The sequence below is a fragment of the Plecotus auritus genome (genome assembly GCF_963455305.1).
Source record: "Plecotus auritus genome assembly, chromosome: 2".
NCBI classification, from domain to species: Eukaryota; Metazoa; Chordata; class Mammalia; order Chiroptera; family Vespertilionidae; genus Plecotus; species Plecotus auritus.
In genome coordinates, this window is record NC_137771.1 from 143695634 (window position 1) to 143721779 (window position 26146).

Here is a 26146-nt window from a genome sequence, read left to right on the forward strand (position 1 = left end):
GCCTTGTGTGTTGGGATGGGGCCCTTGAGACCACACCTACAGGCCTGGCCTGGTGCCAGTGCTGATAAACCCCCTCTGAGGGTTGTGTATGGTTCATGGTTTATGGCCTCTGTAAAATGGGAGTATTTAGGTAAACAGGTCTTAAGGAAGCGGCAGTGACTAGACTATAGGCTAACAGGAATGTGCATTAGGAATACTGATTAACTAGGTACAGAGTCAGGCTGCTGGTCTCCTACATTGTTTCACAAATGGAGTTAATTATTGGCTAGCAAGAGTGTGTGTGTTCGAAAGGCAGGTTACTGGCACAGATTCAGATTGCTAGCCCCCCCAAAATGTCTTAAATTCCCCATCATAATTATTTGATATACGCTTTCAAAGAGAAAGGAATTTGCTATTTTTCTCCTGTTACAGGTATTGTGGCTTGTGAACTCTATATTTAATTACTGAATCATGGAAAATAAAGTTTTCACTAATTTCACCTGTATAATACGCTGGGTTTACCTGTCTAACCTTGAAAAGGTTTCTCTTGGACTGTGCTTTTGTTCAACAACAATCTTTTTCCTGACTTTTTTTCTTCTTTCACAATCTGCTCTTTTCAGTTCTTTTAATTCTTCTGGGTTGCATAAAGGGACAATCTGTTGGTCAGAAATTTATGAAAATCAAACTAATCTTACTGTTATATATGTCTTAGCTTTAACACCTTCAAATTTAAAAGATATATTTTAACATTGAATCCTTTATAAACTCTTGTGAACTCTTACTTTTGTATATAAATTGGAGTTTGTTTGCTTAAGTTACAATTGATTTTTAAGACATCTCAACTTATTTTGTAGACTTGCAATTTAGCAGGTTTTCTAATTGTCCAGTTTTAAATTATTTTCTTTAATGTCAACATCATCATGTTGGTGAACATTTTTACCTTAGAAGTTTCTGTTGTTAAATCGTAGGGTTTCCCCCACAATACTGTATTGTTCATGTTAAAATAAGTTATTACTCAAATTTCCCCTTCAAAATGTGAAATATCCCATTTGAATGAGTTTTATTCACAGGGGAAATAAATTTAAAGATATTGTAAGCCGCAAAGAAGGCTGTTTGTAAATATAATACTTCACTCAAACCTACTTTTTATTTTTAACTTAAATATCATCATTGTTCATAGAACCAGCATAATTTCTACCAGATATTCCTTCTTTTCAACTTTAGTCTTCATTTCTGCTGATAGAGTTTATTGTGAACGATAAATTTTAATTTTATCTTATGCCAATTATATTAAAGAAATTACAATAACCCATTTGGGTTTTCTAATCTTAGTTGCAAATTAATCATTTTCACAAATAATAATTTATTTTGTAGAACTGTTTTATCAGCCTACCCCATTATTTTTAACTGTGACTTTGAAATAACCAAACAGATTTCTAGAATATTAGATAAAATATACCAAGCAGAAACATATTTCAACTAGTTTTTTGTTTTGTTAAGCAAACTACATATTAAGTAACTAAAATCTTACTGTATGTACAACTATGTCATAGTCATTTGGTAATTGGGTTACAGGAATATTTGTAAAAATTCAAATTTATAGTATTATTTTAAAATGTTTTCAAATATGGAAGTTTAGATAACGTTATGAATTCAGTCATAGGTAATTAGGTCAGCTAATAAAATTGAAATAAGTACTAACAAATTAGGTACTTAAATAATCACATAATTTAATTGTCTTTTTCCTAAAGGATTATCAATATTAAATATGTAAATATGTTGGAAAAGTTTTTTACATATGATAGCCCTAAATATTACCTTTGCTCCTAGCATTATAAAACAGTCTGTTTTATTACTTGTTTTTATATACTAGCACCATAAAGAAAGGTTCTACTTTTTATAATTTATATCCATTTTGAATTCTAATATAGGTATTCAAATAATATTGCTTCTCTAATGTCCACCCAGGCCAGTACATTAAATAATTCAGTAACACTCAGAGCACTTAGAGTAGTGGCTACTGTTTTAGTAACCTCTCTAAGTATTTGTTACTATGTTATTTTTCACTAAACGTGAACAGTATACTTATATTACAACATTTTAATGGATTTTAGAAAAACAACTACCAATAAATCATTAATAGTTTTACTATATGTGAGATAGTCAGCACTGAGGAAAAATCAATTCTAATATATTTTTATGTTGTTACTAATTACACTGATCATTTGAACAAATGAAGGATGATATATATTTGCCAACATACATCATCTTTTTCATTCAGAGTTAGAAATGAAATTGATGATATTTTCTTTTTTGGTAAACATATATAAAATGATTACATATGACATGTATATGTAAAACAGTTCTGTGTAGTACACATGGAAATCTTATTCTTATTTAACAATGTATTTCATATTTTATTGACTGTATAAGAACATATATTTAATTTTTTTGCAAATTCATCTTATAAAGATAGCACTTCAAAAGTCCTAGATAGTTCTGAAGCATCATATTTCACTTTGTATAAAAGATACCATTGAAGTTTTCTTCAGAAATAATTTTTACATATGTATAGTTCTAGGCTGTTTCTGATCTGACTCACACATCCATATTTTCAAACATAGCCTGATCTGAGTTAATACAATGTAATTGTATTTATCTTGACGATATTGTTAATTTTACATGGGAGGACTCATTAGTGAAAATGAATACGAAATGTCGTATCATATAACACCTTCACCCTGCAACATTGCTAAAACAGTATGGAAAAAAACCTCATAAGGAAAATTTGATATAGCTTTCCTATGCTTTTCCAGACCTATTTTCAACACTGCTAAAAGGGGGGAAAATTCAAGAAGGCACTGAAGAGACCGCTTCACCAGAACCTGATGTTACTTCTCCTCTGGATGTACATGCTGCAGCTCCATAGGAGCCAGGTTGGACAAGTTCCTAGGAAAACAACATATTCATTAATAGCATATATTTTTAACTAGAAATATCCTTTTTTATGGCAATTTGTCTTTTCAGGCCACAGTAGTTTTAACAATCCATATTTTTACTATGAACTTAACATTTGTTTCTTAGTTGTTATTTTTTAAAATATCAATGACAAACATTTGGCTTCCCCAAAATATTTTTGAGATGTAATGGCTTTAAAGCATGCAAATAGCTGATTAGAATGTCATGGTTTTATATGTAACAAAGTTAAGAAGATCAAGCTGTTATTAATCCCTTATAATGGCAGTATGAAGTTAAATTACTATAAACATTTTTATCAACTTTTTCAAGTACTGTGTATACTACATAAATGACAGTAGGTAGTTTCTATAAATGCTCCTTTTTTATACTTGAAACTAATATATATAACTGATCTTGATTTCAATATTCAAATAATAAGTATTTATATAATGTCAGTTCTTTATACCAGGGAAGACTGGAATATAGGTCAGTGAGTAGCAAAATGACTTTAAAAGGACATATTTTCCTTTAAGACTGATCTCAAACTTAAATTTCAGATTTTGTATATTTTGAAAACATAGTGAAACTCCACTCAGAATATTGAAATGCATAGCAGTAGAGAGGGGAATTGTAATTCTATGAATAGAGGTACATAGTAATTATAATATATTTTAAAAGCATAATTGAGACATTTTAAAGATATAATTGCCTAACAATAATTAAAGTATATAAACATGAAGATATAAAAAATAATCTAAATTTTACTATAGGAGCATGATTAAAGAACTAATAAATGAATTTTATTTTTAAAGAAAAGTCTAAGCCTGGCAGGTGGTGTAGCTCAGTGATTGAGCATTGACCTATGAACCAGGAGGTCATGGTTCCATTCCAGATCAGGGGGGTTGCAGGCTCAAGCCCCAGTGTGGAGCATGCAGGGGGCAGCCAATCAATGATTCACTCTCATCATTGATGTTTCTCTCTCTTGTCCTCTCCTTTCCTCTCTTTAATTTAAATTCTTTACTGTTTAAAGTATTACATAGTCTCCTTTTTCCTCCATTGACCTCTCCCCATCCGCTCCTACCCCCCAGCACATGCCCTCACCCTCCTACTGTCTGTGTCCATTGGTTATGCTCATATACATGCATACAAGTCCTTTGGTTGATCTCATAACCCCTCTTCCCCCGCACCGCCCCCTTCCATCTTAGGTTGGATGGTCTGTTTGATGCTTCTATGTCTCTGGCTCTATTTTTGTTCATCAGTTTATGTTGTTCATTATATTCCACAAATGAGTGAGATCGTGTGATTTTTATCTTTCTCCGACTGCATTATTTTGTTTAGCATAATGCTCTCCAGTTCTAGCTATGCTGTTGCAAGTGGTAAGATTTCCTTCTGTTTTACAACAGCATAGTATTCCATTGTGTAGATATACCACTGTATTTTAATCCACTCATCTGCTGATGGGCACTTGGGCTGTTTCCAAATCTTAGCTATTGTAAATTATGCAGCTGTAAACATAGGGGTGCATATATCCTTTATGATCGGTGTTTCTGATATTTTGGGATATATTCCTAGAAGTAGAATTACTGAAACGGTAGTTCCATTTTTAATTATTTGAGGAAACTCCATACTGTTTTCCACAGTGGCTACACCAGTCTGCATTCCCACCGGGAGTGTATGAGGGTTCCTTTTTCTCCACATCCTCACCAGTACTTGTCATTTGTATAATTGTTGATGATAGCCATTCTGACGGATGTGAGATAGTACTTCATTGTTGTTTTGATTTGCATATCTTGGATGATTAGTGACTTTGAGCATCTATCTATATATATATATATAAAAGGGTAAGTGTCCATCCATCTGAACGCTAGATATGACGTGCACTGACCACCAGGGGCAGATGCTTAGCACAGAAGCTGCCATGACGTGCACTGGTCATTTAAAAATAAATGGCACCACGGATCCCATCGTGCAAAATGTGGCCCACAGCCCAGCCCAGCCCAGCCCAGCCCAGAAACGGTTGCTGTGGGCACCAGATAATGACATCATGTAGCAACGCTGGGCTTCCTCTCCCTAGCAACTAGCCTCCTTAGAGTTTCTTCAACCCAGGAACCTGACTTGTTTATAGCCAAGTGCAAACATTTTATAGTTTAACCAAATGTTTGTGAAGTGTTTTCACATGCCTCATCTCATTTGATCCTCACAGAAGTCCTGGAGTAGGTAGATAGGAGACTAGGTAGAATCTTATTTTCTTTTCATTAACAAGATGTGAATAGCGATATTAAAATACTTATTCTAATTAATTTCCTTTCAATGTGCACTGATCCGTGCTCCTGGACGCTAGTTTATTCATATGTGTCTTGTCCTTTTGTAGGTCCACTTTCAAAAAGTATCAATTTAGATCCTTTGCCCATTTCCTGATTGGATTGTTTATTTTCCTTTTCTTAAGTTGTATGAATTCCCTGTAAATTTTGAAGATTAAACCCTTATTGGAGATAACATTGGTAAATATGTTCTTCCTTGAAGTGGGATTTCTTGTTGTTTGGTTGATTTTTTTTTTTCTGTGCAGAAGCTTTTTATTTTGGTGCAGTCCCATTTGGTTATTTCCCCCTTACTTTACATTGTACTAGGAGCTGTATTGGTAAAGATATTGCTACGACATATGTCTGATATTTTACTGCCTATTGATTCTCCTAAGATTTTTAGGGCTTCCCATCTTCCGTTTAAGTCATTTATCCATTTTGAGTTTATTTTTGTGTATGATGTAAGTTGGTGGTCTAGTTTCATTTTTTTTTTGCAAGTATCTGTCCAATTTTCCCAACACCATTTATTAAGAGACTGTCTTGACTCCATTGTATGTTCTTGCCTCCTTTGTCAATTATTAATTGAGCATAATGGCTTGGGTCGATTTCTGGGTTTTCTGATGGTTCCATTGGTCTATATGTCTGTTCTTGTGCCAATACCAGGCAGTTTTTAGATTAGTGGCTTTGTAATATATCTTGATATCTGATATTGTGATCCCTCCAACTTTGTTCTCCTTTCTTAGGATTGCTGCAGCTATTCAGAGTCTTATTTTATTCCATATGAATTTTTGGAGAGTTTATTCTAGGTCTGTGAAATATGCCATTGGTATTTTAATGGGGAGTGCATTGAATCTGTAGATTGCTTTGGGTAGTATGGACATTTTAATGATGTTGATTCTATCAATCCATGAACATGGTATGTTCTTCCATCTGTTTATGTCTTCCTCTATCTCTTTTTATCAACATCATGTAGTTTTCTGAGTATAGTTTCCTTAGTTTTTTTTTGTTGCAGTGGAAAATGAGATTTTTTTTAGTTTTTCGTTTTGTGAGTTCATTATTGATGTATAAAAAAGCCATAGATTTCTGGATGTTAATTTTGTATCCTGCTACATTGCCAAATTCATTTATAAAGTCTAATAATTTTTTGATGTACAGTATCATGTCATCTGTGAATAAGGATAGTTTTACTTTTTGTTTTCCAATTTGGATGCCTTTTATTTCTTCTTCTTATCTGATCACTATGCTTCCAGTACTGGCTAGTGCTTTCACTATGTTGAACAGGATTGGTGAAAGTGGGCATCCCGCTTTGTTCCTGCTCTTAGGAGAAATGGCTTTAGTATTTTCCTGTTGAGTATGATGTTGGCTGTAGGTTTGTCATATAAGGCTTTCATTATGTTGAGGTATAATCCCTCTATTCACACTTTGCTGAGAATTTTTATCAAGAAAGGGTGTTGGATTTCGTCGAGTGCTTTTTCTGCATCAATTGATGTGATTATGTGCTTTTTGTCTCTCAATTTGTGTATGTGATGTTTCACGTTTATTGATTTGCAGATATTGTACCAGCCTTGCATCCCTAGAATAAATCCCACTTGGTCATGGTCTATGATCATTCTAATGTAATGCTGGATCCAATTTGCTAAAAATTTGTTGAGGATTTTAGCATCTATGATCATCAGGGTTATTTATTAGCTTGTAATTCTCTTTCGTTGTAGTGTCTTTATCTGGTTTGGGGATTAGTGTAATGCTGGCTTCATAGAAAGAGTTTGGAAGTGTGCCTTCCTCTTGAATTTTTTGAAATAGTGTTTGAAGGATAGGTTTAAGTTCTTCTTTGAATGTTTGGTAAAACTCCTGTGAAGCCGTCCAGTCCCGAGCTTTTGTTTGCTGTAAGTTTTTGATTACTGTTTCTATTTCATCAGTAGTTATTGGCCTATTCATTTTTTTTTATTCTTCCTGATTGAGTTTTGGAAGCTTGTATTTTTCTAGGAATATGTCCATTTCATCTAGGTTGTCCAGTTTTTTGGAGTGGAGTTGTTTGTATTATTTTTTTACAATCTTTTGTATGTCTGTGGGATCAGTTGTTATTTCACCTCTTTCAATTCTGATTTTGTTTATTTGGATCCTCTGTGTTTCTTGATGAGCTGGCTAGAGGTTCATCAATCTTATTTACCCTTTTAAAGAACCAGTGCTTGGTTTTATTGATCTTTTGTATTGTGTTTTGTGTGTGTGTTTTTTTGTTTTGTTTTTTGTGTGTTTTTTGGGGGGGTCTCCGTGTCATTTATTTCCATCTGTTCATTATTATTTCCTTCATTGTACTTACTCTGGGCTTTTCTTGTTGCTCTCTTTCTAATTCTTTACATTGTGGGGTTAGATAATTTATTACCATTTTTTCTTTTTTTTTTTCTTTTTTTAGGTAGGCCTGTAGAAGTATGAACTTCCATGTCAAGACTGCTTTCACTGTATCCCATAGATTTTGGATTGTTGTATTTTCATTGTTACTTGTTTCCAGGATACTTTTCATTTGTCCTTTGATCTTTTTGGTAACATTGTTTAATAGCATGCTATTTAGCCTCCAAGTGTTTTATTTTTTTCATTGTTTTTATTGTAGTTGATTTTTAATTTTATGCCATTGTGATCTCAGAAGATGCTTGCTATGATTTTTATCATCTTGAATTTGAAGAGTCTTTGCCTGTCTTCTAATACGTGGTCTTTGAAAATGTCCCATTTGCACTTGAGAAGATGGATGTGAAATGTTCTGAAGATTTCAATTAGTTCCATCTGATCTACTGAGTCATGTAGGATTACTATTTCTTTGCTGATTTTCTGCTTAGAGGATTTATCACTGCTGTCAATGGGGTATTAAAGTCACCTACTTTAATTGTATTTCTGTCGATCTTGTCCTTGATATCTTTCAGAATTTTTTATATATTTGGGTGCTCCTGTATTGGGTGCATATATATTTACCAGATTTATACCATTTGGTTTAATTGCTCCCTTTAGTATTATGAAGTGGCCCTCCTTAAATCTTGTTATGGCCTTCATTTTGAGGTATATTTTTTCCTATATAAGTATTGCTACCCCAGCTTTTTTTCAATTTCCATATGCCTGAAAATTTTTTTTTCCCATCCCTTCACTATCCGTCTGTGTGAATCCTTTGTTCTGAGGTGGGTCTCTTGTAGACAGCAGATATATGGGTCATGTTTTCTTATAAATTCACCCTATGTCTTTTGATTGGAGCATTTAATCCATTTACGTTTAAGGTTATTATTCATAAGTACTTGTTTGTCACCATTTTCATTCTTTATGCTTGTCTTCCTTCTTCCCTTTCTATTTATTCTTTTTACAGCAGTCTATTTAGCATTTCTTGCATTGCTGGCTTGGTGGTAATAAACTCCCTTAGCCCTTTTCTGTCTGTGAAGCTCTTGATTTCACCTTCAATTTTGAATGTTAGCCTTGATGGGTATAGTATTCTTGGATTTAGTCTCTTGCTTTGCATCACTTTGTATATTTCATTCCATTCCCTTTTGGCCTGATGTGTTTTTGTAGAGCAATCTATTATAGTCTGACGGGAGATCCCTTGTAGATAAATTTCTGTCTCTCTCTGGCAGCCTTTAAGATTCTTACTTTGTCATTAATGTTTGTCAATTTAATTATGATGTGTCTTGGTGTCGGTCTTTAAGGGTTCATCTTGTTTGGGACTCTGTGTGCTTCTTGGACTTGTGTGGCTTTTTCTTCCCAACATCAGGGAAGTTTTCTGTCATTATTTCTTCAAACAGGTTTTCTATTTCTTGCTTAGCTTCCTCTCTTTCTTACACACCTATCATGTGGATGTTGTTTTGTTTCGTGTTGCCCCAAAGCTTCCTTAGGCTCTCCTCCTGCTTTTTAAGTTTTCTTTCCAGTTGCTGCTGTGCTTGGGTGGTTTTCTACCTTCTCTTCTAACTCACTGATGCAGTCCTCAGCTTCTTCTAGTCTACTATTGAAACTTTCCATTGTGTTTTTTATTGTGGCTATATCATTCTTTATTTCCTCTTGATTCTTACACACGTAGTTGAATTTGTCTTCCATCCTTTTCAGAATCCTGATAGCCATTGCTCTGAATTCTTTCTGTGAGTTTTTTGAGTTTGTCTTATGTAGTAGATGTTTTGTGGGAACCAGTAATGCAGTCTTCTGGTCTTCTTGGCTGGGTAGTTTAGGGATGCCTTCTACTTGGGATATTGGGGTTCTCTTGGTGTAGTTGGGTCTTGAATGTTATTGTCCCATTTTTGGATGGGGTCTCCTCTCAGGGTGTCTGGTTATGTGGTTCTCTCTACCATGTTGACCAAACAGCACAAAATACAACTTGACAAGATACTACATGAATGTACTCACGACACAGATAATCCCAATATAAGTGACCACCAGAGAAAAAAGAATTAATAGAGAGAAAAGAGAGCAAAAATGATATTGAGAAAAGAAAAATGTAGGAGAGAAAATAAAAAGAAGAAAAAGGAAGAAAAAATATATGGGGAGAAAACACCACAAAAAACAGATAAACCAAAAAAATGCAAACAACAAACACCCAGAAAAAAGGGGCGGGGGGCAGAATCTATAGAGGCAGAGCTTATATACAGAAAGTAAGGTTAAGAATTGAATGAGTAGGGGGAGGACCTTGGTTCACTATAGAGGAGGTAGAAAGAGAATGAGTGGATAAGAAGAAAAGAAAGAAAAAAATAAGAAAAGTGAGATAAAATAAAATAACAATAAAAAATAGAATGAAAAAATAATGTGAAAAAATAAATAAAATAAAGTAAGTTTATTAAATAAAAAATAAAAATAAAATAAAAGAGTGAATTGTCATTTGTTTCAGCCAAGTTTTAATGCCCCACGGGGGCTGGTTTAAAACCCACTCTTCTGTCTGCCGTTTCTCAGTTTCCTGTTAGGTAGTCAGCTCTGTCTTGAAGTTTTATGTGATCCACCACACCTCTGTTTGTGTCTATTTCTGCAGCCTTGGCTGCAAGCAGACAGGACAATCTGACCACTTTGCCTGTCTGCCTGCTGTTCCTTCTATCTGCTCTGGGATAAGGCTCAAGGCACGTCTGCCTATTTGGCCACCATTTTCCCTCTCAGGCTCTGTCCAGAAACTCTTATTTGGATGCCAAATAAAGGAAGGGCTGTGAGGTCCCAACTCTGCTCTCCAGTAGTTCCTATTTTTCTCATGCCTGAAGAACTAGTTTGAGCCCGAAGTGACAAGGCTGGAGAATGTTATTGTCTACTTCACTTGTTCTCCAGCTCTTGCAATATGATCTTAAGCCTCTGTGTTCTGACAAAGTTGTGAATCTCCACTCAGATCAAGGAAGGGGGAAGACAGAACTGCAAGCAACCAAAACAGCTTGAGATCCTCAAAATGCTGTCTGTGGACAATCGGGGTGTTAATATGCGAGTCTGCTCTGAATGTTCATTCTTATGATGGTCAGGGACTCCTGGAGGTACTCACACCATTATCTCTTTGGCCTGCATGGCCATAGACATACTGCATCACTACCTAAAAATTTATTTTTTAAAAAATACATCACTTAGATCAACCCTCTAATATTATCTCATGATAGAGATTATATTTATACCTACAGTTGAGTATATACATGTGCATATGTATATAAATATATATGCATATAGGCACACAAACAGATATATGTATATATCAATGTTTATGTGTCTATGTGTATATGCAGACACACACCAAAGTTTTAAAACTTATAGGTGAAAGATGTACTGGCAGCTTATATTTTCCTGGAGAAGAAACTGAAAATTACCTATTAAATTAAAAAAATGAGTTAAAATGAATTTATGATTTGGGAAATTATCATTGAAATGCAACACAGATTATTTATGCAAGTTATGATATATATTCTCTGATGGTAATAGTGCTATTCTAATGAGTCATCAATTGTATTATATACATCATCAGCATATAAATTGCTATAATATCTTTATCTCTTTATATATACATTTTTCTATAAAATTTTTAAAAAATTATCTATGTTCCTATTGCCTCTTCACCAGACAGCTATCTGTCTTCTCTCACTAAACTTTCTCATTAAACTTTGTCCAACTGCTCCATCAAAACAACTCAATTCAAGGTCACTTTATATTGTCAAAGTAACACATAGTCAATGTAATAGTCACATTGACAAAGTCAGAAGTCAAATTTCAACCTTCACCTTACTTGATTTATTAGCAGTGTTTACCACATATAATAGCTACCTCTTTTTTTAAATACAATCATACCCCTTGGTTTCCATAAAATTAATTTATTTCGTTTTTTCTCTTACCGTTGCTATTTCCTTGGCTGATTTCTCCTCTACAGATCAATAAATTGACTCTTACAAGTATTCCCATTTACTCTTCATATGGTTTGATCAGTTTCAAGACGTGAAATATATTAATGAATTCCAACCTGAACTTCTACTCTGAACTCAGATTTGTATTTTTTTAAATTTCTCTTTATTGTTGTAAGGATTACAGATTTCCCCTTTTCCCCCACATAGACTCTCTCTACCCCAATCCCACCCCCCAGACCTTCATTACACTATTGTCTGTATCCATGAGTTATGCATATATGTATATAAATTCTTTGGTTAATCTCTTCCCACCCCCCTTTCCTCTGAGATACATCAGTCTCTTCCATGCTTCCATGTCGCTGTATCTATTTTGTTCGTCAGTTTATTTTGTTCATTAGATTCCATGTAGAAGTGAGATCATGTGATTACCTGATAGACATAGATGTTTATCAGGCATCTTACATAATATATCCAAATTTGGATTCATCTACTCACCTCCACTTACTCCTTTAATAGTTATCATGGTTTCATCAGAGAGAAAGTGTAGCATTCTAGTAACTCATTTTTACTTGACTTCAGTTTTTCTCAAATTTTATAATCGATTCAACAGCAAATTTATGTGGCTTTACATATATGTATGTATGTATATGTATATATATATATATATATATATATATATGTGTGTGTGTGTGTGTGTATGTGTGTGTATATATATATATATGTATATATATATATATATATATATATATATTCAGAATTTGATTGCCTTTTAATACCATTATTGCAACCACTCTGGTCCATGATACCATCATTTTCCGCTGGATTCGTAAAATAAACGCCTAAGTAGATTTTCTGATTTCACACTTACTATTCCCCCAATAGTCTATTTGCTTCTATAGACATGTGCTGTCTAGTACAGAGCCCCAGAGATGATGGGTTTCCTAAAATAGAGTAGTTTTCACTTTGTATTGTCTGAATTGTTTATCTGGGCAAATTGAATGAGTAGCTAACTCATATATGGCCAAGGCTAATAAATGTTGTGTTAGCCATATATTGGAGAATGATAGGTTCCCAACTTATTCTGATAGAAGTAGCATATATTTCAAGTCTGAAAACATCCTATCTAATATAGAGGGAATATGCTAATTGACCCTCACGCCATCACAAAGATGGCAGCACCCACAGCCAATGAGGAGGGAATATGCTAATTGACTGCCCCACCCTCAAAGATGGTGGCGCCCACAGCCACAAGATGGCGGCGCCCAGTCCCCTCAGCTCTGCCGGGGCCGTGTGCCAGTCTCCTGAGTCCCCCAATACCCTCAGCCCCCCAGCCGCTCAGAGCCGGCCCGAGGTGCAGGCAAGTCTTGGATGGCGGCTGCCCAGCTGCCCAGAGCTACCTGGGGCTCAGGTAACCAGGGCCGGCCAAGGCTTGTGATGCCGGCAGTGGCAGCAGCAGAGGTGTGATGGGGCGTCACCTTCCCCTGATCGCTGGGTCACCTCCTGCCCCTGAGGGCTCCCGGACTGTGAGAGGGGGCAGGCTGGGCTGAGGGACCCCCCATCTAGTGCATGAATTTTCATGCACCAGGCCTCTAGTAAAAATATAAGCCTGTATGACTTTAGTCAGAACACTTAACAATTCCATATTCAGTTTCCTCATCTGTAAAATAACTGAAATAATATCATTTATCTTTCTAGATTTTTTTTGAAAGTTAAGTAAAAAAAATAAATTGAAAGCATTTAGTGCAGCACAAAATGTAATTATGGATCTATTTCTATAATAAAAAGAATAATGTAAATCTCTAGTGATCAATAAAATTGATACATTGAAATTAAGATATATATATATATATGTGTGTGTGTGTGTGTGTGTGTGTGTGTGTGTGTATATATATATATATATATATATTAAAGGCCACAGAAAGGTGAAAAGTGAAGATAGGAAAATTTGTTATCATTAAAACCATTATGGTTCTAATGCACAGGAAATATCAGCCTCCAAAATGTATGCAGAAAAGAGGAAATCTGGCAAAACCGTAATATATCAGCATTTTTCTCAGTAAAATTCTTTTTTTTTTTAACCCTCACCTGAGGATATTTTTCCATTCATTTTTAGAGTGGAAGAGAGAAAGACGAAGAGAGAAAAACATCCTTGTGAGAGAGACACATCAAATGGTTGCCTTTGTCCAGGGATTGAGCCTGCAACCAAGGTTCTAACCGAAGACCCTTCTGTCTGCATGCCAACGCTCTTTTCCATTGAGCCAAACCAGTTAGGTCTCAGTAAAATTCTTTATGGGATTTTAAAAAATTCAAATCTGGACAGGTTTTGAATTATTTTCCCTAATCATTTAAAAATAAGTACAAGGGCAAAAAATGGGAGTTTTTATTTGCACTTTGGTAAAGTGTAATTTCCTTGTCTAGTAAAATAGATACACTCATTTAAAATGTGAACTATTTTAAAGATTATTTGTTCGCATATACACTTTGTGTGTGTTGTCTGTCTTATAAGTCATCAAGGAAACTTTATTACTGCTTGTCAACTACCACATAAAATAAACAAATTCTTTTTCACTATTCAATCTATATTCTGTTATAGTTCATGTCTAATGTTGGTGTAATTTTGGATATTTTAGAATATATTTTAAAACTTATGTATCAGTACATTCTTTAAGCTATAGGAAGTTGTAGCAAATCTTATTGATGTTACTTTATTTTTCTGAAAGTTAGGAGAAAGATATCAGATATTTTAAAATCAATCAACTTTAAGAAAAAATCAAGTATTTAAAATGTTATTACATTTAATAAAATGTAATCACCTAAAGACATTTTATATTACAATAAAAGTTCATGGTGCAAGAAAAGTATTAATATCTGGTTAGTGATCTTTTCTTTAGTTTCAGACATCTCCTTTATACCACAAATATAAGGAATTTATAGCTGTATACCAGATTCAAGACAGATGAGAATCTAGCCAGGGTTTTATTGAATGAAACAACTATAGCTAAATGTTGAGATAGCTTAGTGGGTAATAATTAACTTGTATTGATACACCAGAGAATTGAAGCTAGCTATAAAAGCTTAAGAGGCTCCAGAGCCCGAAACGAGAGTGTCTTCACCTACCCTGCATGACTCTGTCTATTCTAAGTTCTGAGTGAGTGGACATTTAGAAGCCATGCCTTGTAGTCTTCTACTATGCTTTTTGTTGCCTGTTGCTGTGTATGGTCTTTGGTTGTGTGTCCTATAGTCTGTCATAACACTAAATAAATGTGGTGTCAGATGAAGCCTGGGTGTTAAATTATTATGTCCATTGCACTTAACTGTTCATTAAAAAATTAAGAACACTGTAACTTACTTTTAGGGACATATCAGATCCAAGAAAATGAGAATCTGGCCAGCTTACAAATGACAATGAGTTGTAGGTGGTTTTCACTTATTTGAAATTAAATTCTAATACAGAATTTAATTAAAATGAAAATGATAGTATAAAACAAAGATAGCTGCTGGTAGTAAATTTATAAAGTATATTGAAAGGCACTTTAATGTAGCTGATGAAAAGGTGGACTGTGGATTCAAATCTCTGCTCCTTTGGGCACATTATCTAACCATTCTGTGCCTTGGTTTCTTTATTTATAAAGTTCAGTGAATAACTTCATGGGATTTTTTTGAGAATTAAAAAAATTAAGATATTTTATTATATGTAATGTTATCTAGTATATGCAATTAAATGGCTATAACTTATAGGGTTTGCAAAAATTAAGATATAGATTAAAAGAGGTAACAATTTTAATGACTAAAAAATGGGGAGGAGAAAGGCATATGGTAAATAATTTAATGCCTTAAATGCTTGACTTAATGCAAATACAATTTTAAATAGTATTTTTTCTTTTTCTTTCTCTGCTTTTAAATACCAGTGTTTTCACTATTTCTCATTTTTCTCTACTGCTTAAACCTAACTCTTTTGGGACAGCTCATCTATGGCCACCATAATCATACAGGACTGGATATTTATAAAATTACTAGAAGCCCAGTGCACAAATTCGTGCACCAGTGGGGCCCCTTGGCCTGGCCTGTGGGATGGGGTTGAAACCGCTCTCCGACATCCCCCGAGGGGTCCAAGATTGCAAGAGGGTGCAGGCCAGGCCGAGGGACCCCACCGGTGCACTCTTGGGGCCAGAGAGGGACCACGGGAGGGCTCCAGGGTGTGTCCAGCCCGTCTTGCTCAGTCCCAATCGGCCAGACCCCAGCAGCAAGCTAACCTACCTGTCGGAGCATCTGCACCCTGGTGGTCAGTGCACATCATAGTGAGCAGTTGAGTTGCTTTAGCATATCATTAGCATATTATGCTTTGATTGGTTGAACGAACGACCAGACAACCGGACACTTAGCATATTAGGCATTTATTATATAGGATTTTCTACAACCCAGAACTTTTATCTGAGCTCCAGCACCATAATTCAAATTAACATTAGAAATTCAAGTCATAATATGAAATGCTTTATGTCTACAAATTCAACAGTCTTAACATTTAACTCTTTTTACTTTCACGTCTCCTAAAATATACCCTTCCATTCAATATCTTCTAACTAATGAAATTATATACAGGCAGGGCTTAGTTTCAAAACTTTTAATGACTTGCCATTATATAAAATTACATGTTTAGCAGGCTTTATGAAGATATAACATCCTATATCAACTCTGTAAACTCATATATTCTTTATAGATATAAATCTGTAAGATTAGATAAGTTTAAGTAATTTAAATTCACTCAAACTAAAGTGTTGAAGCCATGGGTTAAATCACATTTTTTAATTGAAATTTCTAGGTTATATTATGCAGCTGGTTCCCTTTTTACAAAGACAGAAAACAATGCCCTGAGTACATTATAAATGCAAACTTGGTATCATAGTTTATATATTTATAGCAATTCAGAAAAAGAAGAGTTCTCTATGATCTGGAGTGGTCATGAAAGGTAGCATGGTCTCTGGGGAGGAAGAACATAGGATACCGAGAAGATTTGACTACTGTTTCTCAGCAGCCTAGGAAACTGGTTTACTTGGTTCAAGCTAAGAGCAGAGAAGATGGTTAGGCCTAATCCTAATAGCCAGAGTTCTTGGAAAACTTAATCCTCTCTTATCACCCAAGGTGAATACTTCTTTCATTGCTTCATACTGTACCAGGAAGTGACCCTCATCATTTAGCATTCCTCAATACACCCATCCAGAGGAGAGAGTGAGCTTGTTGTGGTCTGAATCTTCTGTTGAATGGTCTGAAAAACATCACTGATCTCGGTGACTAGCATGTGATCGGTATGTTTTCTGAGCTTGCTTTCTATTAATTTTTGTCAGGGTCAGTCTTTGAATTCCCTCTGAAATTGGTCAGTCCGTTCCATGCTTTTATGTCTCTGGATTTATTTTGTTCATCAGTTTATTTTGTTCATTACATTCCACATATGAGTGAGATTATGTGATACTCGTCTTTCTCTGACTGGCTTATTTCACTTAGCATAATACTCTCCCAGATATTTTATTTTCTGAATGAGAAATTGGATTTGAAAATTCAATTTAATATTTACATAATTTAAAAATAAAGTATAAGATTTATATTTTTAATTATTTAATCACTATCTATTGAGAAGTTGTATTGGGAAATTCATTTAATATTTATATTACTGAAAATTATGTCTATCAGAACTACATTTACTTCTAATTTAAAGATTAATCATACATTTCATCATCTCTTCTTCTAGTAATGAGGCAATTTTAAAATTGCTCTAAAAGTTATAAAATTATATAATCTATAATAAAATCCTCAATGCCAATATCCATGAATTAAAATATGAAAGTATACAACTTTCACTTTCTTTTATAGAGTTAGTTGCTATTAAAATTTACTAGCTATGTTCCAAGGTTTTCAAAAAAATAAAAATGGGTTACTTATACCCATTTTTATGCAAATTTATTTTATTTCACTTGACATATCTTGGAAAGCTTTCTATATCAGCACTTACTGATCTTATATTTGCCATTCCCTCCATCTCTTATACCCTGTACCCAAATAATTAGCAAATTCTATCAGGTCAACCTTAAACTATATCTAGAATCATTACATTTACTGCTGTACAAACCCAGGCTCTGCCTCCTATCACTTGGACTGTTAAATAACATCTGCACTGATAGCCCTTCCTCACAAGCCACTTGAAGCCGGTTATCAAGACAGCAGCAACCAGAAGGACCCACTTAATGTATAAGTTATTTGTCATTTCTTGTCATTTCTCTAGACAAAACCTCATAGTGGTTTGGAATCTAATTAAGAGTAAGCCAAAACTCCTCACCATAGCCTGCTCCATCCAGCCTTAGTGATCTTGCCTCTCAGCTGTCTCATTGAACTCATTTCTTAACCACTCTCAGCCTTTGACACTGAACTGTAGCCACATTGGCCCTTTGCAATTTCCCAAATAAATCCTGCTTGTTTCTAACTCATGCCCTTTGATCTGTTTTTTCTTCCTTTAATGCTATTCCCCCAGATTTCTTCTTGGCTTGCTCCTTCAGTTATGTTTGAAGTATCGGGACATCAGAGAAGTGTTCCTGATTATCTGCTACAAAGGAACACCTCCCTCATTCACTCACAGCTCCTTTACCATATCTCACTTCATTTTTCTCTTAGTACTTTTCACCATTCATATTTTTTTATTTTTATATGTTTCTTTTAAATTTATTTTTTAAATAAGCTATCACCTAATAAACATTTCATGAAAACAGAAACTTTGTGCTACATATTCACTGATATGTAGAACACTCATTGGTATAACATGTTCTTAATAAATATTTATTGAATGCATTATTGAATGATTTGAATTATTAATGAGCTATATTAACACCTGTTATATATTCTTAAATATAGATCTATCATAAGTAATCTACTGACCTATTATAGATATTTCATTTGTCTCTATTCACTGTTAGAAATACTACTCAGTGAACAATCTTGTGATGTGTTTCTGTGGAACGTATCTCTAATACAGTCACATGACACATAATGACATTTCAGTCAGCAAACGGACTGCATATAAGACAGTGCTGAAGCTGAATTTTCTGCAAGAAATAGAATGATATGTGGTTCAGGAATAATTTTTTCTCTCTGATGGGAGAATATCTGTGGAACTTAGCAATAGATTTTCTCTCACTCACAGTACCTTAATTTGGAGTGCACAGATTACATCCCAATCAGTAGACTACTGGCCTGTTTCATCACAGAAGAGCTGTCTTCCCAGTGCTACATATTCAGAGGGGGCTACAACACTCCCTGACCTCTGATGGTCTTCAGAGCACATTGATGTAATTTCTTTGTTGAGGACTTAAGATTCTGTACAAGGACACAGGTATACAGGAGCTGCCTTAACCAGGAGTAGGTACCACTGCCACTTTAGTAAAAACTTTCAGTGGTAATATAGAGCCAGCCTGTTCCTGAACTTTGGGAAAAAATTACATTGTAATAATGTAAAGTATAGACAAGTTTTATTTCTTTCATCAATTCAATGCCAGAGAGGGCCCTTTGTGCCAGATGGCATCAATAGAACCCAAAACAAATTTCCAAGGTCAAAATATTGAGTCCTCAGTTCTATATCCTCTTCGTGCTGCACCCTCTTTTTTTTATTAATGAATACTACAAAGTTTCCTAATCTGCAAGTTTCCATTGCTCCAACATGTAGTAGCCAAAACCACATTGCTGTGACAATTCCCTATATCCCCATTTTGATTTCTTATTCCTAGTAATCCTCAGATCACCTTTCACTTCCTCCTGACAGTCATTATGGTGATCTACGCCTCACTCAGCCAGTGTCTTCTCGATATTTCCAAGCATTCAGACCACATTCCTGGTCAGGGAGCATTACTGACAACTTTGATGTCCTATTTCTGACCCTTTGGGAAGGAAGCAGGGGGAGGGCTTGTGGGACAGTATTTATCAAGTCTACAGCAGTGTAGGCCCTCACAGTCACTCAGCTCTCATCACTGACCCATTCAGACCAGCTTCCACTCCTGGAAGCTCCATTCATGGTAAGGGCCCCATACAGACATTCCATTTTTTATCTTTCATACCAAATTTTCACTCTTTCTTTTTTATGTTAGTTATATTTAGGTAGACAAATACCTATCATTGTGTTACAGTTGCCCACAGTATTTATTCAGTACCATAACATGCTGTATAGGTTGAAGTGTAGGAGTAATAGGCCTGTACCATATAGCTTAGATGTATAGTAGGCTATACCAGTGGTCGGCAAACTGTGGCTCGCAAGCCACATGCGGCTCGCGAGCCGCGGTTTGCAGCTCTGTTGACGAATGAGTTTTCAGACCACTGGGATAGAGGCTTAATCACAAGGAACAACAACAGCCTGTAATTATTGGAATCGAGAGTCTAGGTCAGTGGTCTGCAAACTCATTAGTCAACAGAGCGGCAAACAGTGGTTCGCGAGCCGCTGTTTGCCAACCACTGGGCTATACCATTTACGTTTGTCCAAGTGCACTCTGATGTTTGCACAATGGCAAAATTGCTTAACAACACATTTATTAGAGCATTTTTCCATCATTAAGTGACACATAATTGTAGTAGAAACAAAGCACCAAAGTGTATAAAAATTTTAATTTGATATGTGCTTATGAGATTCCCTTCAAAAAGATGGATCATATATATGTGCCTTTCTGAAACTAAGTCCTTTTATCCTTAGACATGCTATCCCCCTTATATTTATTCAGGTTTCTATATGTTTTAATGAGTTTTATTTTTGCCTTTGAATAGACTGGATATTTATTCATTCTATTTATGGTTTTTCAGTATCTATGCAAGAAATATTTAAGATATTTAGTAGTGCATACTTTACAAGGAGGTAGAAGAAAACAAGGTTTGGTCTGTGAAGTTGTGGAGTTAGGGCTGATTATCTTCAATAGTTGCATCAGTATTCGTAGGCTTTTTTTAAACTATTTTTTTGTGAATTTCAAGATTAATTTCAAAATGGACTATATGATCTGAAAAAAGATATGGTGATGCATCTATGGAAGCAGGTAGAAATTTTAAAAATATGATCGAGGTTGGTGCTTTTTGTTCAGTAATCTATTTTAGCCTTCACAGAAGGAATTCAGTGATTTAAGTATATATATATGACAACACTCATTTTAATATCCATGTCAGTAAATCTGGCATTTTCCACCTCCTCACACATTATGCTAATGATTTTCAGATGAATGCATTTCAGTTAAAAAATAGGAATTACTTGAAAAGTGTTGCAAGTAGGGGCAAATACAAACCTTGTTTAGTGTGATATGAACAATGCTTTGAAGAAATCAGCTGAAGAATAATTTGCTGGTAGCTCTGAAGGATTAAAATGTTTAAAACATTCCTTTTTCATTGTTACGTGAATCAGTTTCAGTAGTAAAAGGAGTAAACATACCCTTTATTTTCCTGAGCAAATGCTTTTGCAGGTCAGTGTCAAAGGTTGCTAAATTGAAAAATGTTACATGCTGTAAAAAGATCATACAAATAAATTTTAGAGCATTATTCAATACATGTGAATCTTTTTACAAGTGCCTTTCTAAGCCTTCTGAAGAAGCAATAATTCATACACAAAGAGAAGTGGCTTAGAGATTGGTAATTAGAAGAAATTTCTTCTTTGCATTCTTCCCTCTCCCTGAAGGTTATTGAGAAACTGCTAATAAAGAGGCACATAGGTAATAGTAACTAACCAGAAGGTTTAAGCATATCCAGATAACTATGACCCATTGAAATGACTGCGCTGCTGCTAACCCAGCATAATTTAAATGCATACAAATAATGCACTTACCTGAAAGCTAGGAAAAAACTTTAAGGTTTTTGAGGTTCTGGGAGGACATCTATATATATCTATATATATAAAAGGCTAATATGCTAAGTGTCCCTCTGCCCATCTGACGGGTCGCTATGACGTGCACTGATCACCAGGGGGCAGGTGTGCAATGCAGGAGCTGCCATGATGCACACTGGCCATTTACAGAGAAATGGCAGTGCAGACCTCGCATGGACAAAGCAACACTCGGCTTCCACCAAGTGGGACACAGGCCCCGCCACCACCCGCAGCAACACCCCACCAAATTGCAGCCAATTCTGCCGAGACCCATGGCCAGACCAGAAATGGTGGCTGTGGGAGCTGGGTAATGACATCACGTAGCAGTGCCCGGCTTCTTCTCCCTAGCAACTAGCCTCCTTATAGTTTCTTCAGCCCAGAACATGACTTGCTTTATAGCCAGGTGCAAACATTTTACACTTTAACCAAATGTCTGTGAAGCATTTTCCCATGCCTCATCTCATTTGATCCTCACAGAACTCCTGGAGTAGATAGATAGGATACTCGGTGGAATCCTATTTTCTTTTCATTAGCCAGAAAATGGGGATTTAGAAAGCTTAGAAACTTGACCCAACTAAAAAGAAGTAAGAAATGGTGGACCTTGAAAATGACTTCAGGTTTTCTCACTGCACAGAATATAGTCAAACACTGCTGCAGTTAAATATTTCATCCTTTGTTCTTCCTGTGTGATCTACAATAATAATCTGCTGACAATTACCTGAAAGAGAAGTTGGGGTGCTTCAGTGGGCTGGAAAAAGTTTAGCTACATCAGAAAGCAGGCCTAATTAAGCAAGTTTATTCTATATCTATAAAAGGCTAAGTTGACTCACGCATGTGTGATACATATAAAGCTCTCACTGGTGCCAATTGGATACGTGTGTTTCAATCTGTCATTGTCGATCATGAATTTGGTTGACACTTCTATTATAGAGACAGGGCGAATGGCGATATTAAAATATTTCTTCTAATTAATTTCCTTCCAATGTGCATGAATTCGTGCACCAGGCCACTAGTCTAATAGAATCTGTTGGCATTTTCATTCTTTCCAGTTGTATGTTAGAACTTTGAAATGAAAAGAAGATACATGAAATGAAAGCAGGTTACAGATCTTAAAATTCTATAAAGAGGAGTATCCTTTGGATACATTTTCCAAAGACCTGAATTAATTAATTTGTCAGGAGAATTGTCCCTATGATCAGGAAGTGATTAAAATAAAATTTAATGGAAAGGGATAAAAAGTTTTCCAGTAATTCCACAAACCCAGTATAGGAGAGAAAAAGAAGTACAGAAAATTTGAATTGTAGATGATGAAAAAAATAAAAATTGAATGTTGTAAAATACTAACAGACTTGACTTTAAGTATATTGAACAAAGCAGGAATAATGTCCAGAGTGATTTGGAAAATAAGTGAATATTAATGAGAAGCAATTGAAAGGAATTTGGAAACTCGTAGTGAGTGGCATTGGTGGATCAAAACTTAAGACCCAAATAGGAGGAAAATCTATGAAGCTGAGGAATATTTAGAGAAAATAAAAAGGAAAAACAAGTGTTGACAATGTTGGATGGATAAGGCTGTTACCATATTACCTACTGAGGTTCTTAATTTAATTTTGAAAATTTGAACCAAATAAAGATATTGAAATTTCTTCCTGAATGCAGAATTATGCTTTATTTACTTTTAATGAAACTCCTATAGCACAATGTAAAGAATATGTCATTGGGAATATACCAGAAACTTAGGAACCTGTTACTATAAAGAATAATAGAAGTTATTAAATTTCAAGCACTTGTTAATGTCTGTCAACATAGCACTGACTGATGTGAAAATAATGGAATACTTTGGAGTAAATAACCAAGTTATGTTGCAATTCTCATTAGTTAAGTAAAATAAAGGGGCTGGGAAAAATAATTTAGTTTTCATTTTTATTTAACTTATAAAGACCTCTAATCATGCACATGGGAGAGATCCCCTCCCCCGCCAAAACTGAACTATTAGACCACAAGTAGAAGAAATGTATTAAAGAGAGTCTCTGTAGTCTCAGCAGCGGGAGTTATACGTTTATTCTCTATTAATCTCTAATAATGTGACGTACTCATTGAATATTGGATTCTTTCCCCATGGCAACTATCATGTGTCCTTTAAGATTTTGATTTTCAGTTTTGCTATTTGCTAGTTCTTTGACTTTAGACTGTGTGATTCAACTTCATAAACTTCAGTCTCCTTATATTAAAAATCCTACCTCTTAGGATTTTTGTGAGGACTGAAGTTGATATTACATGTAAAGCCTTAACACAATGGTTCTACTCATTCAGTAAGTAGTGTAATAATAATGATCAGTATTTTAATAATACTGCCAATGATATTTATTGAATGATTTAAATTTTCTTGGACTGGCTTTTAATGGCATTCTTACTATATATCTTTGTTGGATGGAGAGATGGATGATAATGGACCATTAACATGAAGTACACATTTGTTATTTCTATTGCTAAAATTCACAGTCTCCATATACTGCTGAGTTTCTCCCAATAATATTCTTACTTACCTTTGTAAGAGGTCACTTTTGATCCACTGTGATACTAAATGGATTGAGGGGCCAAGAGTGAAAGTAGGGAGACTAGTCAGATGGCAGTTGCAGAAATACCAGTGAAAGGGAAACTAAGTTATTGGCAATGCAGATGGAGAAAAACTGACATATGTTAGATATGTTTGGAAAGCAAAGCTAGTATTACTAGCTGTTGAATTTTGGTCAGATATCAGGAAAAAATAATTGATCACTGCTAGAATTTGCCTTGACTATCTGGTAGATTATTGTGGTTGCATTTACTGACATGGGTAAGACTGGCAGAGGAGCAGAAGGGTAGAAGGATAAAATCAAGAGTTCTGCTTTACTCGTGTTTTCTGATGCCTATTAGACATTGAATAGATGAAAAGGGCTATTGCATATATGAATTCGAAGTTCAGTGAAGAGGACAGGACTCCAGATATAAATTTGGAAATTATTGGCATGAAGATGATACTTAAAATCATCAAACTGACTGAGATCATATAGTAAGATAATGTAGTCTTAAAAGAGTAGTTGGAATAAGTAATGGTTTTATTTTCTTCCAGTATCTAATTCATTCATAAGTGAAATGTCTGCAATGCTCTCATAGTCTTTACATCACTTCATATTATAAACTTTCAGATTTAGTTCCAAAGGTAACTGGTTCTCCCACCGTACTCCATCCTGAAGTGCATGTATTTTCATTTAGATTTCTTAGAAGAAATATCAGATTGGCCTACATCAATTGAATACTTCTTGACCATTAAGTTAGGGACTATCCTCCTTTCAATAACCTGGGTGACTTTCCTCCAGGTTAGGAACCAATATTTTCAATATATACTGCATATTAGATATTATGCTATACATTATGCAGGTGTTATCTCATTAAGTCATTGAAATAAACTGTGAGATTGGTACTTTTGACTTTATTTCATTGATGAAGAATTGAGTATCAAAATAAATCTCCCAGATCCCTTCATTTCCTGAGGTACTGTCCTAAGGTACAATTCTACCTTTTTCTTTGTGATTGTTCAACATGAAGCTGGGCCATTTTAAATAACACAGATATGATGTACACCAGATAAAAGGATGAATATTATTATTTAACACTAGAAGCCCGGTGCACGAGATTCATGCACTCGGGGGTCCCTCAGCCCGGCCTGCATCCTCTTGCAGTCCGGGAGCCCTTGGAGGATGTCTGACTGACAGCTTAGGCCCACTCCCTAAACCGTCAGTCAGATATCCTTAGTGCTGCCATGGAGGCGGGAGAGGCTCCCACCACCGCTGCTGTGCTTGCCAGCCGTGAGCTGTGAGCCGTGAGCCCGGCTTCTGGTATTCTGGCTGAGTGCTACTCCCCCTGTGGGAGCGCACTGACCACCAGGGGGCAGCTCCTGTGTTGAGCATCTGCCCCCTGTGGTCAGTGCATGTCATAGCGACCAGTTGTTCCGCTGTTCAGTCAATTTGCATATTACCCTTTTATTATATAGGATATTTATTAATATGTCAATTAATAAAGATGTAATTTACATATTATAAAATCCACCCAATTACAGTGTGTAAGTCAATGATTTTGGTATATTCACAGAGTTGTGCAACTATCACCACAAATTTAGAATCTATTAAAAAACTCTGTTCCCATTAACAATCCTTCCCTACCCTCCTTCCACCTCACCCCTCCCCAACTTCTAGCACTAGGCAAACATTAATCTATCTTCTACCTCTATAGATACACATATTCTAGACATTTCATATAAATGGAATCACAGTGTGTATGCATAACCTGTGGACACAACAATGGGGTCCTGAGGGCTCAGAGGCTGGGGAGGATGGGAGTGGGCTGGAAGAGGTTAATGGGGGGAAAAGGAGAACCTATGTAATACTTCCAACAATAAAGATTAAAAGAAAAAAGGCTTTACTTAATCGGTGGCATTTGAAAATTTTCTCAAGTGTGAATGGAATTTGGATGGGTAAACAAGTCCTATGGGAACAATGACAGGCACAGGTGGAAAAGAGAAAGGAACAGAGAGTTAAAATAATTATTTCATTTTGACTATAGCATGGTTTGCAGAGAAACTGGAACTTAAACATAAACAGAGATTGAGAAGATGGTTCAAGTACAAGAAGTGCCTTTGGGAGGTGCCTCAGAGTTATTACCGCCTAACCCCAAGGCAAGTGCACTGT

At 35.3% G+C, this 26146-nt stretch overlaps 1 protein-coding gene across 3 annotated transcripts in view; it reads left to right on the forward strand.

Moving 5' to 3' along the window:
- The window catches only part of EPHA6 (EPH receptor A6), a 1057231-nt gene that overhangs the window by 160486 nt on the left and 870599 nt on the right, over nucleotides 1–26146 (forward strand). The window contains exon 1 of one of the 3 annotated variants that reach the window (XM_080654949.1): nucleotides 2822–2915. The exons of the other annotated variants lie outside the window; for them this stretch is intronic. Within the exon in view, the coding sequence (XP_080511075.1) occupies nucleotides 2868–2915 (48 nt within the window). The 5' untranslated portion in view covers nucleotides 2822–2867. Of the gene's footprint in view, nucleotides 1–2821; nucleotides 2916–26146 lie in introns of those variants that run through there. 3 annotated transcript variants of the gene reach the window in all.